This window comes from Ictalurus punctatus, chromosome 11 (genome assembly GCF_001660625.3).
Source record: "Ictalurus punctatus breed USDA103 chromosome 11, Coco_2.0, whole genome shotgun sequence".
NCBI classification, from domain to species: Eukaryota; Metazoa; Chordata; class Actinopteri; order Siluriformes; family Ictaluridae; genus Ictalurus; species Ictalurus punctatus.
This window is the reverse complement of record NC_030426.2, coordinates 12,472,334-12,489,987: the sequence shown is the minus strand read 5'-3', so window position 1 is coordinate 12,489,987 and position 17,654 is coordinate 12,472,334. Positions and strand designations below refer to the sequence as shown.

General features: G+C 39.3%; 1 protein-coding gene across 1 annotated transcript; it reads left to right on the top strand.

Annotated features, from left to right (window-relative positions):
• The first annotated feature begins 4,768 nt into the window (after positions 1–4,768).
• oxtra (oxytocin receptor a) lies at positions 4,769–17,448 on the top strand. The gene is made up of 2 exons (XM_053683558.1): positions 4,769–8,378; positions 16,646–17,448. The coding sequence occupies exons 1-2, from the start codon at positions 7,445–7,447 to the stop codon at positions 16,897–16,899; spliced, it is 1,188 nt and encodes a 395-aa protein (XP_053539533.1). The 5' UTR covers positions 4,769–7,444; the 3' UTR covers positions 16,900–17,448.
• Positions 17,449–17,654: the final 206 nt, after the last annotated feature.

The following is a 17,654-nucleotide window of genomic DNA, read 5'->3' as shown; positions in this document are numbered from 1 at the left end:
GGATAGCTTATTTGTAATCCTCCATTTATCTACACTTCTACAGTAGTTCAGACTTTGCAGCTGCCTCAAAATTTAGAGAATCTAACGAGAATCTAATGAGTGAGGCTGTAGCATTACATTTAGCCAGCCAGGCAGCATTTTTAATTTGCCATAGCCAAACCCATGGTAACTTCATAGAAACATCCCCCAGCAGTAAGCAGAGAGAGATCATGTGGCAGCATGCAAGGATTTACAGTGTGGGCAAAGATCTGGAAAGATGCTTTGGTTCGGTTCAAACGAATTAACTGCAAAATTATGAGGATAAATCTTGGGACAGTTTGAGGATTGTTTACTGCATCGCTGCTGCATTTGTTAGCTTTCACAATTCTTTTCACAGAAAGAGAGACTGCAAAATGAAAGGAATTTATTTGAATTGGAGGAAGATTGAGCAACTTGTTGCCTTATATCCTTTTCTGTTTGAAGAAGAGCAATATGAGCTGTTTATAAAAATAATTTTAAAAAAAGAATCCCCTCAGGTTATGAGTAATAAGAAGGAATAAATCAATATTTCATCGGATCAGGGGATTATATTTGTTTCAAGCAAATGAGACCGTGTAGACTGGAATTTGCTGTTCTGGCTTACAGGGATGAGGCAAAAGGTCACACACACTGCTGTAATACCTGCACACCATCCATAAAAAAAACTATATAATGAATCACTCTGCAATTTCTGACCTTTTTAAATCAAATTATATATATATATTTTTTTTTTGTGAAAATAAAAAAGGTTTTGCCTCCGGTGATGCCTTAAGTGCCATTGCGACAATGATGTAAGCACACCTGCAAATGACGGGAGATGATGCAGCAGGACCCCGGAATTGAATACGGCAGGGCACCTGGACACACATACACACTTAAAAAGGGTGGCACATAATATCTTTTCTAAGATCTTGGAGATAAAGAGGAGGTTTGATATTGGCCAAGAGTTTGACAGCTGACTGGGGTCAGGGTCAGGTTTGATTATCTCATTACAATGGCACCTGTCAAGGGGTGGATGGAATACATTAGGCAGCAAGTGAACAGTCAGTTTTCAAATGTGTTGGAAGCAGGAAAAATGGGCAAGCGTATGGATCTGGGTGACTTTAACAAGGGCCAAATTGTGATGGTTAGATGACTGTCATCTCCAAAATGGCAGGTCTTGTGGGTTGTTCTCTATATGCAGTGGTTAGTACATACCAAAAGTGGTCCAAGGAAGGACAACTGGTGGACCGGCGACAAGGTCATGAGCACCCAAGGTTCACTGATACACGTGGAAAGTTAAGGCTAGCCCATCTGGACTAATCCCTCAGAGCTACTATAGCACCAGTTGCTGAAAAGTTAATGGTGGCTATGATGCAGTGCATCGCAGCGTGCTGCATATGGGGCTGCGTAGCTGCAGACTGGTCAGAGTACCCATGTTGACCTCTGTCCACCGCCAAAAGTGCCTAAAATGGAACATGGAACAATGGAAGAAGCTGACCTGGTCTTATGAATCACATTTTCTATTACTTCATGTGGATGGTTGGGTGTTGTGCGTCACTTACATGGGGAAGAGATGGCACCAGGATGCACTATGGGAAGAAGACAAGCATACCACCTACCTAAACAGTGTTGTAGACCAAGTACACCCCTTCATGGCAACAGTATTCCCTAATGGCAGTGGCCTCTTTCAGCAGGATAATGGGCCCTGCCACACTGCATAAATTGTTCAGGAATGGTTTGAGGAACATGACAAAGAGTTTAAGGTGTTGACTTGGCCTCCAAATTCCCCAGATCTCAATCCGATTGCGCATCTCTGGGATGTGTTGGACAAATAAGTCTGATCCATGGAGGCCCCACCTCGCAATGTACAAGAGTTAAAGGATCTGCTGCTTACGTCTTGGTGCCAGATACCCCAGCACACCTTCAGAGGTCTTGTGGAGTCCATATGCCTCGATGGGTCAGAGCTGTTTTGGGGGCACAAGGGAGACCTACACAATATTAGGCAGGTGGTTTTAATGTTATGACTCATCAGTGTATACACCATCATACTTTTTGCACTAATATAACATGTGCATAGTTCCATTACACATTTTTAAAGGATATTTCAAAAGACAGCTAGCATGCCACTATTACTTAGCATTAATAGTCACTACAGTATATATTGGAGTGAGTTATGAAGGCACATATGCCTCCGTTGCCACAAATAGAAGGCTATCTGAGATATGGGCCCATGGTACTGCATTTAAGGTTTGTTTCTTGTCCAGAATTGTTTTAGATCACATTAGGTAGAGGGATAAAAATGCAGTGTAGGTTTTTCTAACAAATACAGTACATGATATTCACATCATATTCACATATATATCATTCATGATGCAAATATAATAAACACATAAAATTTAATAATATACACACAACATTTATTTAGAAACCAGGAATGCTGGAGCTGGGAAACTTACATTGACATGAGGAGAACATACAAAACTCCACGCAGACAGTAATCCAAGCTTAGAATCGAACCCAGGACCCTTGAGCTGTCAGTTCACATACATGTATCATCTATTGATTATTGTTGATGCTACATAATTACAAGTATAATCTCACAAATGGCTGGTGCATACGCAACTAGAAACAGATTATCAACAGACTATGAAAGGACACTCTCTCTTAATCAACATTCTGGTTGCTAGGGATTAGTGGGTTGACTTTGAACCCAGCTGTTATAGAACAGTTGCATCCCCCTCAGCTTGGTGTCTGATTATGATTCAAGGGATGGCCTAAACTGTTTGAACAAGCTCCAAAAACACCATGTGAACCTGAGTTCTCTTTTATGTTTTCACTATCCCAAGGCTTAGGTACAGTTTAAATGTAGTCAGGTTCATAACAGTCTTTATAGTGTTCTGAAGTGTTTTGATGGGCATTTAGTTCAACTTTGCTCTGTGATAATGTTTTTTCTCTCTCTCTGAGTTTTTTGTAGTTTGATAAATGCAGAAATTTCAGTTACTGGCTTCCAGAAAACACTTGTGCAATTTACTAAGAACCTTGCTTCAGTGAATTTTGCTTTTAAGAACTACTGAAGATGAACAAGTTGATAAACTACACATGGTCTTTGTTAAGGTGTTACATTGAGGTGTAGTGCAAATTCAAATAAAAAATTGGATTGTGAGATTGGTTTGATCCATTATTGATACCAGAACAATAACTACCACACACTGTCAATGTCTTTCTGCCCATTTAAAATCAGGACTTCAAGTGCTGCTTTCATTGAAAGTTATAGGTTATGTTGACATAGACTCTTATTATTAAACTATTATTATTATTATTATTATTATTATTATTTGTTTGTTTGTTTGTTTGTTTGTTTGTTTAATTTAAAATCATTTATTTAGTATTACTCAGTGGCATGGAGTGACCTATTATCCAGACTGGGTGCAATTCATACTGGCCTTGCACTCTTCTCTGATGGAGGATTTTTCAGTCAGATAATATGGACTTAGTACCAACATTAGTATCAATCACACTTGCATGTTTGTTGCAAAGTTTCAAAGAATAGGGATATGGGGCACGACAAACATTTGCAATTTTTACTGACTTTATTTGCAAGAAAGAACACTGGGTAGTTTTTTATGAGACTTTTGCTTTGCACAGAAACAAATGACACTGCAGTCAATATTTTTTTGCAGTCATGTAAGTCCATTTGGTCATCAACTTAAAAGTTGTGTATATTTCTTAGGTCGGTATTTCTTCCTCTGAGTATAGTGAGTATATGATAGTTTAAAACCTCAACTCAATCCATATTTTAATTTGTTTTGTTAACACACACCCATAAGTTAACCCATGCTAATAACATTGTGAATTTGTGTCCAATCATGTGCATTGGGGATTTTTGCTAAGTGCTACTGACTCTTTACTGAGTCAATGAATGTAGAAATATAGGCTATGGTGCAGATGCTTCCAGACAGATGTACTGCATGATACTGTTAAACAGTTAACATTATACTATCCTGTATGGCATATACAAAAATGTAAAACAGGCCCAACTGGAACTAAATTTTGGAAAAGAAAAAGTGACTTTGAGGGTTTATTGTTGAAGCATGTACGGTATTCAGGAGCTTCCGTCAAATAGACTATGCATCTGACTGTGTTTCAACAGGAACAATGACAAGAGCAACATCTGTATTTATATCTATGGGAAGGACATCAGAAAAACAAAAGTATTTTTAACATTAATCCACACTCACATGGCAGTTTACATTTCTATTTAATAGCACAGCATAATCAAAATCTATGATCAATTGTAAATCAATAAAAAATACATAAAAGAAAAACAGTCTATAACTCTGCATATATTTTTTTATTAGGGATATGATACAGTAAGTGATGTTCTGTGTATCTCAGTCTTCATTTTGGGGATCTGTAACTGAGCACACTTCCTGCCAAGCCAGAATGATGTCTGGGGCTTAAATTGAGGCATCCAGTCTCTGAAAAGTACATTGAGAGGGCTGAGAGCAAAGTCCCTGTACAATCAGTAAATATTGTTGGAAATTATGGTCACAATTGGTACAGTAGTGATATATATAAGGAGAAACAGAAGAGCAACTATTCTTGACTAAGAATGTTAAAGCAGGATGTGATCAGACTGTCAGCAAGAACATTCTGATGTGAACTATGTAGACGATTAATCATTACAAAGATGAATGCACATTTCAGACTTCACTTGTGCAAAAATCTCTGTATTCTTGTCAAGTGTGTGAGTCCATGTGCGGCATGCACCAAGAGAATGGCACCTGAGTGCTAGACTCCTACAGTGACGGGGTCTGGTGGTTCTGTTATCCTGGCATTTTGCTGACATGATTTCGGTCCAAGAAAGAGTTAGAAGAAAGAGCACTGCAAATCAATACAAAGTTATTCTGACCGATTACCTTTATCTTATGATAAACATTTCTATATTGTTGGGAGTAGTCTCTTCCAGAAGGAAAATGTTACTATCGACAAGGTGCAAAGGCTTACTGAATGGTTTTTGGAGTATATAACATTTGAAATGTTACGGCCTTTGTAGTCACTGTTTCACAAAACAGTTGAGCGATTTTGGACTTACAGCATGCTCTCTATGACCATCATCAAAACACATCTGGAGGGACTGTGCATATTGACGTACATCACTCCATGAAGTTTTCAGACCTCTGCTGTTTTGTAGTGTGCTGGACAGGATTGGTGAATGATTTTCTGATTTCTGAACATTCCTTTGAGCTCCTGTGACATGTCTCAGGCACAAGACCAGCACTCAGTGGCTACAATTGAATATGCTAAATTTTATTTACAAAAGCGTGTAAACCTATTTCACCGTGGAAAATAGCCTGCAGTTGGCATTTAGGCATGGCTGCAGTTAGGAATTCTGGGCCCCCTGAATGAAAAGTGGCGCATGCTCACAACTCTGAAAGGGCTGATTTATCCTGAGTATTTCCTTTATATTATGTAAAAAATGAAGCAGCTGCAACAAACACACAAGCTCAAAATGGTCCATAAAGTTAAATTAAATAACATAAAATTAGCACTTAAGACAGCTATCCTAACCACTGTTAGAAAGTCTTAAAACTTCATGAAGCTGGTTAAGCCATAAGCACCAGAAGCCTGTAGAATGAATGTACTACTAGCTATTTAATTTAAAACATTAACCTTTCTACAAAAAGAAAGTGGTTATCCACTGGGCTCCTTCACTACTCATTGCGTCTCTCCTTTTTTCTGCTGTTTTTGAAATCCTGATTTATATTGTTATAGTTGTTGTTGTTTTTGTTGTTTTGCCAGACAGAAATTGGCATGTCATCTAGGCCACTAATCACACTCAATCTCGTGAACCATGAACAGTGTACTAAACAATTTTTTTTTTTTTTTTTTACCTTTTTCATCATTATTGCATGATTTTGTAGTTTTGCTTAAATTCTGTTTCAATTAGTATGTTACCTTATTATCCATATAACAATTCAGTCATACCAAGGAGCCTATGGACCACTGGAGTTTTGTGGAGCCCCTGCATGGACTGTGGACTATAATTGTCACCCCGCTATTGACAGTCCCGGATTCAGGGTTATGTCTGTGCAGTAACATACACTTGTATATAGTCTAATGGTAATAGGGTTGGGGGTTCAAATCCTGCCTCCACCCTGTGTGCGTGGAGTTTGCATGTTCTCCTCATGCTTCAGGGGTTTCCACCAGGCACTCCGGTTTCCTCCCCCAGTCCAAAGAGATGCATTGTAAGCTGATTGGCATTTCCAAATTGCCCATAGTGTGTGAATGGGTGTGTGAGTGTCTGTGTGCGATTGTGCCCTGTGTTGGCACACCATCCAGGGTGTCCCCTACCTTGTTCCCCAAGTCCCCTGGGATAGACTCCAAGCTCCTCATAGGATAAACAATTCAGAAAACAGATGGATGGGTAACAGTGCATTTTGTTACTCTGATTTGTGATCAACGTAACATTAACATACCCATCTATTGACAGACAAAATGTGAATTTTGAATGTTATACACATTAGAAAATGATCATCTGAAGTGTAATATTTTACAGATTTCTGAGTGGAAACTGATATCACCCAAGTAAACCAACAACATGCACCCATACATGCATGTGAATATTATTGTTATTTTTATTATTGTTATTATTGTTATTATCATTTTAGCAGATGGAATGGTGAATCTTTTTGTTTTGTTTTGTTTTCTTTTGGGTTTCTTATTATTTATTTATTTATTTTACTTTTTTTCCCGAAATGAGTGTTAGAATAATATTTGCATAAAACGTGTCATTATTATGTTGCGAAGGCAAAGACTTCATTTTAACCTATGCGAGTTAAGCTGCTTGTTCTACAATTCCTCTGACAGAGTATGTAAATTAGCCCGTTATCAATTGCAGTTAAGCATGCGGACATCTACTGGAAGTCATGGGTAAGTCTTTATACTGATCCAACGGGTATAAATATCATGATGAGTTTTTGCTTCTAGTGGGCGCGCTCAGGGAGAGAGAGAGAGAGAGAGAGAGAGAGAGAGAGATGGATGGGGTGTTTGGGAGGGATCGGGGCTTCTTCAAGGACTTTCCTCTCATTCTCACGTCAGTTAGTAGGACCGGCTGCAAAATGCACAACCGCTGTAAGTAATCAGATTTGATGCTGCTACCTTTTAGACTTGAAATTTAAAACTTTCCATATTTTCAATATTGTGACTTTAAATATTCTATTATACACGTATACGTTCTTGTCTAAAGAGAGGGATAACTAGCCTAGAAATATCATACATGACACTGTTTAATTAATATTTTTGGTTTGTTTATGTTTTATAGTTTCCCTCTCTGCCTGCGACATTTCGTATACTCAGCATGCCTGAAGAAATCGTGTGCTCCACCTAGGATAAAGCGGCGCGCGCTGTGGAGAAGTTCTCGTGCATCCAGACGTAGAGTACCATGGAGGAAATACTTAAAGAGCAGGACATTTTCAACGAGACTCTTAACGAGTCATGGAGAAATTACAGCGTCGGCAACGACACGAATGGTGCCAATCAAACGGTGAATCCACTAAAGCGCAATGAAGAGGTGGCCAAAGTGGAGGTCACGGTGCTGGCCCTGGTCTTGTTCTTCGCCCTCGCCGGGAACCTGTGCGTGCTGCTCGCTATCCACACGGCCAAGCACGGCCAGTCGCGCATGTACTACTTCATGAAGCACCTGAGCATCGCCGACCTGGTGGTGGCAATCTTCCAGGTGCTGCCCCAGCTCATCTGGGACATCACCTTCCGCTTTTATGGTCCCGATTTGCTGTGCAGGCTTGTGAAGTACCTCCAAATAGTCGGCATGTTCGCCTCCACTTACATGCTCGTGCTGATGTCCATCGATAGGTGCCTGGCCATCTGCCAGCCTCTGCGCTCCTTGCACAAACGGAAAGACCGCTGGTACGTGGTGTTGTCCTGGGTGCTCAGCTTGGTCTTCAGCATCCCGCAGGTGTGCATCTTCTCTCTGCGGGAGGTCGGATCTGGAGTTTACGACTGCTGGGGAGATTTTGTGCAGCCTTGGGGCGCCAAAGCCTACATCACTTGGATCAGCCTCACAGTCTACATCATTCCTGTGGCTATCTTGAGCATTTGCTACGGTCTCATAAGCTTTAAGATCTGGCAGAACTTTAAGCTGAAGACCAGGCGCGAGCAGCAGGTCGTCACTCTGAGTCCCACGGCCGCGCGAAACGGTGCGCTTTTGGCGCGCGTCAGCAGCGTCAGGCTCATCTCCAAGGCCAAGATCACCACAGTCAAAATGACATTCGTCATCGTGCTGGCTTACATCGTGTGCTGGACTCCGTTTTTCTTCGTGCAGATGTGGTCGGCGTGGGATCCAGCTGCGCCCCGGGAGGGTGAGTGAGTTCCTTCTCGTCTCCGTGAGTGAATCGCGTAGCGCGCGGCGGCGCATCTTATTTTCGCTCAGTGCGTACACTGAATATGTCTGTGTTCTTACTAGAAAAAAGAGAGAAAGGGGGAGAAGATGTTACCTCGAATAAACAGCTTCTCTCCTGTCTTAAAAATGTTTGAGATTACTGTACATGGAAAGAATTCTGTTTCCCGTGTTTAATTTTCGCAAACTGCAAGTGTCTCACTGCAATAGTATTATGTCTTTAGGTCAATAGTATGATTATGTCTTTTGGTGACATTTGAGCAGTGTTAATCATATAATGACGTCATTGATCTAATACTGCATAGACCTACTTATTTTAACAAATTTGATTGATAAAGAATATAACTTATACAGCCGTCTCTTCAGAGCAAAATTCCGCTTTGTAATTCATACCTCAACATATTCATTCAGCATTGGGCATGTTCAGGGTTAAACGTCATACAATCATATCTCATCTGAAAGCAATGATAAAAGTGCAAAGTGGAAAAAAAAACAAGGTGTGCGTGTGTGTATGCATTCTTCGAAATAAAGAAATTTATATTGCAAGCACACTACAAATATATAGCCATTTTTCATACTTTAATCTACCTCTGTAACTTTTTTTTGTCAAATAAACAAATATGTGCACTTAAAGAAAACCATACAATTATTATAGAGAATTATCAGAAGTCATTTTAATGGCTACATTTTTATTTAGACTGAATTTTTTAGAGTTAATCTGCTACAGCTGTGAGGTCCATCACTACTGTGACGACTGTTCTATGATTCCAGATCATACACTTACCCGAGGACCTATAAAGGGTCAGAACGTCCTTGGGCTAATGCAGTGTATTACAGGTTTTTTTTTTTTTGTTGTTGTTGTTGTTTTTTGATTGCTTAAACACATTTCAATCCATAACCTCTCACCCAATTCCCCAACCTTCCTATTTTCTGGTCAAAATGAAGCTCTCCACTCAAAACCATTCAATCTTGCTGAAAATCCAAACTTTGGTCTCAGACATGGCACACAAGCCCTCAGAATACACACACTAGAACATAGTCTTACACACTGTTGAGATAAATTCAAAACAATACTACAAAAACTGGTAATAAGTTATGTTGCTTGTAGTTCTCCCCCTCAAAAACAAACAATACAACAAATGTATACATTTGCACATTTTGTTTTCCTTAATGTACTGTACAGTACAATACACCAAACAACAACAAAAAAATTATTCTGCCCCAGCATCCCATCTTTGGTCTGGGACAGGCCAGAGAATCTCGTCAACATCACAGGCTATATTGGCCCTAGGCAGGCAACGTGGGTAAAATCCTCTTGCATGTCTGATCCACCCCTGCCATGCATCAAATGAAATCTCTAGGCAGGCTTCTTCCATGGCCTGGAGGAGGTGAACACGGATGTGAGATTGTCGGTCTCACACTTTCTATCGCTGTGCCGAAAAAAACTCTATCGGGTTTAGAAAGGGAGAGTATGCAGACAGAAAGATGTTGGAAAATGTTGGGTTATTGTTAAACCAGTCACGAACCAGAGCAGTGCAATGGAAGCTGATGTTATCCCAAACAACAGCGTAAGAAGGCTGCTCTGGTTGTGCTGGCTCCCTCTGGCCAAGCTGGAACACACATACACTTTTAGAGCATTAAGGAAACCAAGGATGAGCATAGTGTTATAGGGTCCAGGAATGGCCTGGCGATGGAGCATAGCTCATTGGCTGATGGCCATGCACATATTGATGTTCCCTCCTCACTGGCCAGAGACATTCACAATAGCCTGATGACCAATCATATTCCTCCCCCTTCTCCTTCTTTTGGTCAAGTTAAATCCTACCTCATCAACAATGATAATCTCATGGGGATCAGGCTAGCCTTCAATCTCAAAGATTCTCTGCAAAACACATGAAATACAGTAGAGTAAATGACTACCCTGAAACACAGTTCAAGAGGGCACGAATAGCAGACCACCATTTGTACTTTGTGCTACAGTAATAACTGCTGTACTGCTATACTGTGAAGGTACACAATACTTCATACAATATAAAAACTCATACTTGAACATATTCCAAACGTTGGTCTTTCACTCTGTCAGAGTTTCGTTTGAAAGGGACGCGGTAGGCTTGTTTCATCCGGAACCTGTGCTTTCGGAGGATGCAGTCAATTGTGGAGAGGGTGGTGTCATTTATCACTCGAAATTGGTGATTGTCTTCAATCACTCTCCTTTGAGTATCTCGCAGGCAATGACCATACATTGTTGGCAATGACCATAATTACCAGCTCCCTCTCTTGCTCCTCCGACAAAAGTCTACAAAAATAGAAGTACTGATTACTGTAACTGTAACACATCCTTTTCATAAAATGGAAGCATACAGAAAGTCTATCTGTATGTGAGGCATTTTGATGCATTTCTTTTTATTACAGTAGTATAATGCAACAACTACAGTACGTTTATGTGTTGTAACAGCACAGAGTACAGCACTCAAAAGTTACAGTAGAGAGCAGTTTTCCTCCCTGATGTTTCTTATGATCGAGGTGACGGTGAAGCGACTCATGTTTGGCTGTACTCGTTGCCCAGCCTCCCTCAAAGTCATACCATGGACAAGGACATGGTCAACTAGAATGGCACGAACTTGATCCGAGACTTCTTGTCTCCTTGCCCTTGCCCTTCCCCGTCCTCTTCCTTGTCGTCATCCTCCTCCTCCTTCTCCTCCTCCTCTCCCTACTCCTCCATCTCGTCCTTCTCTTCCTCCTCTCCCTACTCCTCCACCTCCTCCTTCTCTTCCTCTTACTTCACCTGTTCCTCCACTCCCTACTACTCTTCGTCCTCCTCTTCTTCATCGTCCTGTCCTTGACCTCTTCCTTCACGTCTCTCTGGATGCATTGTTCCAAAACTGAACGAACTGACTCTGGCCCTTTTATCTATCGAAGGTTCTGCTTGGTGTGTGATCAGTTTTGACTCTTAGTGTTTCCACCTGGGTAATTGTATGCTAATTGAGCTGAAGCTGTACTGACTTGAGTGAACAATATTGAATGCTACTGCTTTCTAAATGACCACATGGTGTAGGCAATGAGAAACGAAGGGGATTTGTGTGTAGAGTTTTGCAGTGACAGTTCAATAAATCTGACTCGTGTCAAAACAGGGGAACAGTGTTTATAGTTTAGGGAAATGGGTATGCTTTTTGATAAACGGCATTATTATTTTCAAATTTTAGTTCAAAAGCCTGGTTATAGTGTTTAAACAATCGAGAAAAACTAATATTTTTCAGGAGTGCAGCCCTTTAAATCATGAGCAGCATGAGAGATTATTCATGTTCCACAATATCTCACCAAGCCAAGGATGAAACTCATTATGCTGCTGATAAGGACTATATTTCTCAAATGATATCAAGCAATGGACAGTGTTTCTAACATCTCAGCATGGTGCTGTGATAAATATTGCCAATGATTCTTCTAAAGCGATTCTTAGAAAGCTTTGGTGAGCAGGCAACAAACAAGTTGCGTTCTGTGTTTGGATTTTAGTTTTAATAATTCAAAGTACTACTGAGTTGCAAAGATACTGCCAATTATTCATATTAGGTTAATGATTTAACTGTATTTTTAAATGTACTTTTAAAATGTTAGTGAGCCTTTAAAATTTCTCCTTACCTCACCTTGTTGCAGGCTGCAGAAAAACAACTCAAATATTTCTTTAGAAAGTGTGCTCAGAAAACACAACCAAAACACATTTCCAAGAAACACACTCCTCAGTGATATACTATATACACATCTAACAGAAGTATATTTGAATAGTATGATTTTATTTCACTGTTAATGCATAGCTCGTTTGCATTTCAGTGGCTTTGCTGCATATTCCTGCAATCTCGCAATAATAGAGAAAGTTCTGCAATTATAGATCCACATATCGTGCTCCATGCATGCATTACGGTGTTCTTTGATGCTGAAGAAGAAGAGACCTATGCTGCAGGGTGGAGAGAAGGCTGCAGACAGTCATTATTAAAAAGGAAGATGGACTGAGAGTATAGCCATTAATCATGCGCAGCTGTAGTTTTTAACAAGAGGCTGGTGTTAGGAAGACTATGGAGCTGCTTGCCATATCTCACGCCCAGCAGGATTTTCAGATATATGTCACATTCACTTGTTATCAAGATCAGACATTAAATGTGGGTGAAATAACAGCCACAGTCTCGGAGGGTTGCGGTGCCCTGACTCAGATGTAAATAATACACGAGGGAGTTACGAAATAGATATGAACAAAAATGAGAAACCTTTATATGTACAAAATTCCAGCATTTAAAATTGAATATGGTTCTTTTTGTACCAGTAAGTGGTCAGAAAATTTCTTACAGGAAACAGGCTTCTAAACCGGTCTTAATTTTTTAAGGTACAGAGTGTACCTTAATGTGTTATCCAATGTATTTTTAAGCACACTACACATCATCGGCCCTAAAAGAAAACATGTCTGTGTTCTTGTTTTTAGATCTGTGTGCAATATAATAGAAAGTGTAAATCAACTTGATTAATATTAAGGAATAATACATGTGGTGTCATGATTTCCTCAGACGATTCCCTATGCTATGTTTTTGGACAAAGTGATTGATTAACTAAAATGTGTGATGATGGCTGAATGTGAGAAGTTTGAGGATTTGGATGAAAGAGCTATGATATGAAATAAAAAGAGAGAGCTTTATCTCCCCCTGTGAAGTCAAAGGCATGCATCGGATACATCAGAAAAACAGAATTATGAACAGGTGATGGAGAGAAATCACATCTCCTTTGTTTTCATCTGTATTGTGATCTATAACGTATAGAATTGTAATTTACAGAAGGTTGTGCTGACATTTAATTTTGTATAAACTTACCAAGTGAATTATATTCCTGCACTCATGTTGTCAGATATGAATGAAGTGTTATGAGCTGCTTCTTCAGGATAAGCCCATAATGCGGCTTAAACCTTGACTGATTTTCAGTCAGAGTGGATTGATATGATCACAACACACTGTGTGCCAGTTGAATTCCTCTGACTGAAATAAAGTGTTTACTGGATCTAGCTTGCAGATGAAAAACTGCATGAAATTGGGATTGTCATGGCATGCTGGGCCTCCAGTTTAATCACGGGAGAAATTGCCATGTGTTGAATGTCCATTCAATTAAAAAGAAATATGTTGATATAAGAAAACTGACTGACAAAGTCCACAAATCACACGCATTCAACTGCAATGTGTGCAAAAGGCTGTTTGATAGAGGGCATGATGTAAAAGAATATTGTAGTTGAATGAAAGTGGTTTAAAAAATGTGCTTCTTTATAGCTCAAGAGAAAGAACAAAATTTGTGAAACCACACTCATTCAGCTACAATATTCTTTTATAGTATGTCCTCTTTTTATATTTTGCTATGCTCTGTAGTATCCAGCAGCCCCTTGTATACAGTACTGTGCAAAATTCTTAGGCACCCTATTTATTTATTTATTTATTTATTTATTTATTTATTTTGTGCAAACTTTGTAATAGATTTTTATTTTACGACTTCTATATTATTGAGTCAGTACAAAAACTTTTTAGATTTCCAAACATTATTTTCTAGGAGAAAATTAAATGTTACAGAAAAAATGTTTGTCAGTAAGGAAACCAGCAGATTAAGTGGTAAGAGACACTTTTCAGACAAAAAACATAAGGATGGCTTTGGATTCTGCTGCAAAAATAATGAGTCTTTATTGATCACATATACACAATGAAATTCTTTTCTTCACATACCCCTGCATGTCAGGAAGCTGGGGGCAGAGCACAGGGTCAGCCATAATGCAGCACCCCTGGAGCAGAGAGGGTTAAGGGCCCAATAATGCTGTCAGCACTGCTGGCAGTGCTGGGGCTCGAACCCCCAACCTTCCAATCAGTAACCCAGAGTCTTAACCACCAGGTGATTGACTGATTGACTGATTCAGTGAGTGAGTGAGTGTGGTGAGTGATTCAGTGCAAGAAGTGATTCATTGAGTGAATGAGTGAATGATTCAGCGTTTGATACACTGAATGAAGTGAGTGAGTGAGTGATTCAGTGATTCAGATATTGATTCATTAAGTGAAGTGAGTGAGTGAGTGATTCAGTGATTCAGATATTGATTCACTGAATGAAGTGAGTGAGTGATTCAGTGATTCAGATATTGATTCACTGAGTGAAGTGAGTGAATGAGTGAATGATTCAGTGTTTGATTCACTGAGTGAAGTGAGTGAGTGAGTGATTCAGTGATTCAAATATTTACTGAGTGAAGTGAGTGAGTGAGTGATTCAGTTATTTACTGAGTGAGTGAGTGAGTAATTGAGTGAGTGGTTCAGTTAGTTAGTTAGTTAGTTACTCCCATGGCAGGTCTGTGAGGTATGATATAAAAGCAGATATGTTTATAGCTCTCTAACACCATTAGTCAAACTGCAGACAAAAGAGAAGATACTTATCCTGCTGTCCAAGCTCTCTGTTATCACAGCCAAAACAGGATGCTCCACAGTAGTCCAGTTTATTGAAGCTTCACATGGCTTTGTAGCTGCTGTTCTCTGGTGCTGAACTCTATTCCATAGCCCCGAGAGACTTACAGTTCTAAGACATTTGGGCTGGTGACAAAAGAAAATTCACATCAATCACACAGGACATCTATTCTGCTGTGATGACACTTTGATTCTCTTTGCCAAAATATTTAGACTCATGGCTCTACAAAGTCCTTTCCCATGTGTTTACCATGAACGATCATCTCTTGTGCTCTACCCTTCATGCTGCAAAAGGTTATTGTTTCACTTTCATTCAAGCGCATAATGAAAACATTCGATCTTTGCCAAAGCACAGAGAACACTGTGGTGAGTATTTCACTTTTTATACAACAGTCATATTCAGTTAAGGACCATTAGTTGTAAGATGGTCATGGCTAAATACAGAATATATGAAGAGGGCTAAATGTATAATATAATGCAAACTAAATGGGTTTAGAGAAGGGACCCATTACAGTGTGTATACAGTGTGTATAAATCATCTATTATGAGAAGGTGTGAGTTCATGAAAGAAAATACACATGCTTTCCAACACATTTAAGCTTGCTTCTATATTACATAAATGTTCAATTTACCATGAAATGAATAATTTTCCAGCACAACCTGTTCTAAGACTAGACCTAATCTATGAACAATTAATTCATTGTCCATATATTATGGATTTCCTAGCTGCAGTGGTGTGAGCTAAAAATGTTCAGATTTCACATGGTCTGCAGGGCCATATCATCTTTTCTTCACTAGTTCTTTTGATATAATAAAATATTTTTAGATGGCCCAATATCTTTCCAAAGCAATAACATAGTAATTATTTTGTGTAAATTTAGACCTTATGTTTGTATTTGCCCTTTGATTCTCAAAATTTACTAAAATTCCTTTAAATAGATTTTTTTTTATTTCAGCCTAAAACAGCACCAGACCAGAAAACAAATGGCAGAAAAGAAAACTATATTCTCCTGATGGAACTGCCTCGATGTTAATAAACTTATTGCTGGTGGTGACAACATGGTGGCACAATGACTAGTAATGCAACCTCACTGCTCGAGGGTTGCCAGTTTGAACCTGTGCTCGAATTATTGTCTGAGTTTTGCATGTCCATATGGCCTCCTTATTTTCCTGTTTCCTTGTACCACCCAGAAACACATCAGTAAGTAGATTAGCTAGGCTAAATTGGCCGTAGATTGATATGTGATGAGAATGAAAACCACAATGGCATTTCGAATTATACAAATCTTTTATCAAGGTATGTCTTGACTTTTATCCAGACTTTCTGGGTAATGTAACAAATTTGTTTGACTCTAACCGTTTAAAACCACAAGGCATATTTTATTAATTTAAAAAAAAAGAAGTTGAAAGCTAACTAACAAAAAAAGTAAATGCCACAGGAAAGGAAACTACATAGTAGAAGTGTCTACATACTTTAGATTCTTCAGATGCGTTCTTGATTTTAGCATGGATATCCACACTATGTATGGAAACATCTGCTCAAGGTATGGATATCTTCAGCCCAGACACAGAGCAAAAAAGGAACACATTGTTGATTTAAATGAATTTTTTCTGCTTGTTGCTTCATAGACCAACAGCATGAGGTCCACGGCTCTGTGGAACTTGCTGTCTGATGATTGTTAAATAAAGAATCCCTCTCATGGCCGCTGATTGTTTGCTGAGTTCAGTAATTCAGAGAAATGAACTGTGTTTATCTCTCCTCTCACAGCAATGCCTTTCATCATCTCCATGCTGTTGGCCAGTTTGAACAGCTGTTGTAACCCCTGGATCTACATGTGCTTTGCTGGACACCTGTTCCATGACCTGAAGCAGAACTTTCTGTGCTGTCCGGCACGCTACCTGAAGTCGTCTCAGTGCCGCTGTGATCTGGAGCACAACTCAAGCCGCAAGAGCAACTCCTCCACTTACGTCATGAAGAGCACCAGCAGCCAGAGAAGCATTACCCAGACATCGTCCACATAAACATTGATGCATCGCACATGAGGACTGGGCATAGACACATACAGAATGGAACAGTGATGTGCACAGATGGTTGTAAACACATGGAGACAAGCCTAATGAAACTCACTATCAGGACACTGTTTTAGCTTTGGCTCTATCGTTGTGATTATTTCCTGGACTGCAAAAAAAAGACCACCATCAGAATGAGGAGAGGGTGACTGTAATGTCATAGCAGATGGCATGCTACCATAAATGTGGACAAAAAATGTCTGGCTCTAGATTAAAATCTGTTTGCATTTTGGCCTTTTTGAAAACCCTTGGTTTGTTTTTTTTTTCTGATTCTCACCTACATATGCTATTCAATCTATATTGTCATTCATCAAAATTCCATGCAAGAAATGAAAGAAAATATTTCATAGCTTCCTTTTCTTGTTACTTAAAGTCATATCTTGTGAAAACTGCATGTATTTTGTGGATTTACTAACATAGTCAATAAAGTCAATAATGTTTCAGTATGAACTTGACAACAGTAACGTCTGCAGCAATTCATGTTTTTGGTGTTTTTTTCCTGTATTTTTCCAGATGTAGTTCTGTTTTGTTTGATTTATTTTATTACTCAATAGCCCATTAAGAGCTCAGAATTGCTTTCCCTTTTCTTGCTCATGACTTTTTACTCACCCAACAGGATCTTCTTGATCCGTCTTATTGCTATTTTGTTGTTGTTGTTTATTGTTTTTTTTACAGCTCAGTTGCATACAACTGCATATTCAGTTGCA

What these genes read in the sequence shown, in the direction of transcription:
- oxtra (XM_053683558.1), top strand. Translation starts at nt 7,445, where the DNA reads ATGGAGGAAATACTTAAAGAGCAGGACATTTTCAACGAGACTCTTAAC. An exon ending in TCCAGCTGCGCCCCGGGAGG is followed by an intron (nt 8,379 to 16,645) that starts GTGAGTGAGTTC and finishes CTCCTCTCACAG; the next exon opens with CAATGCCTTTCATCATCTCC.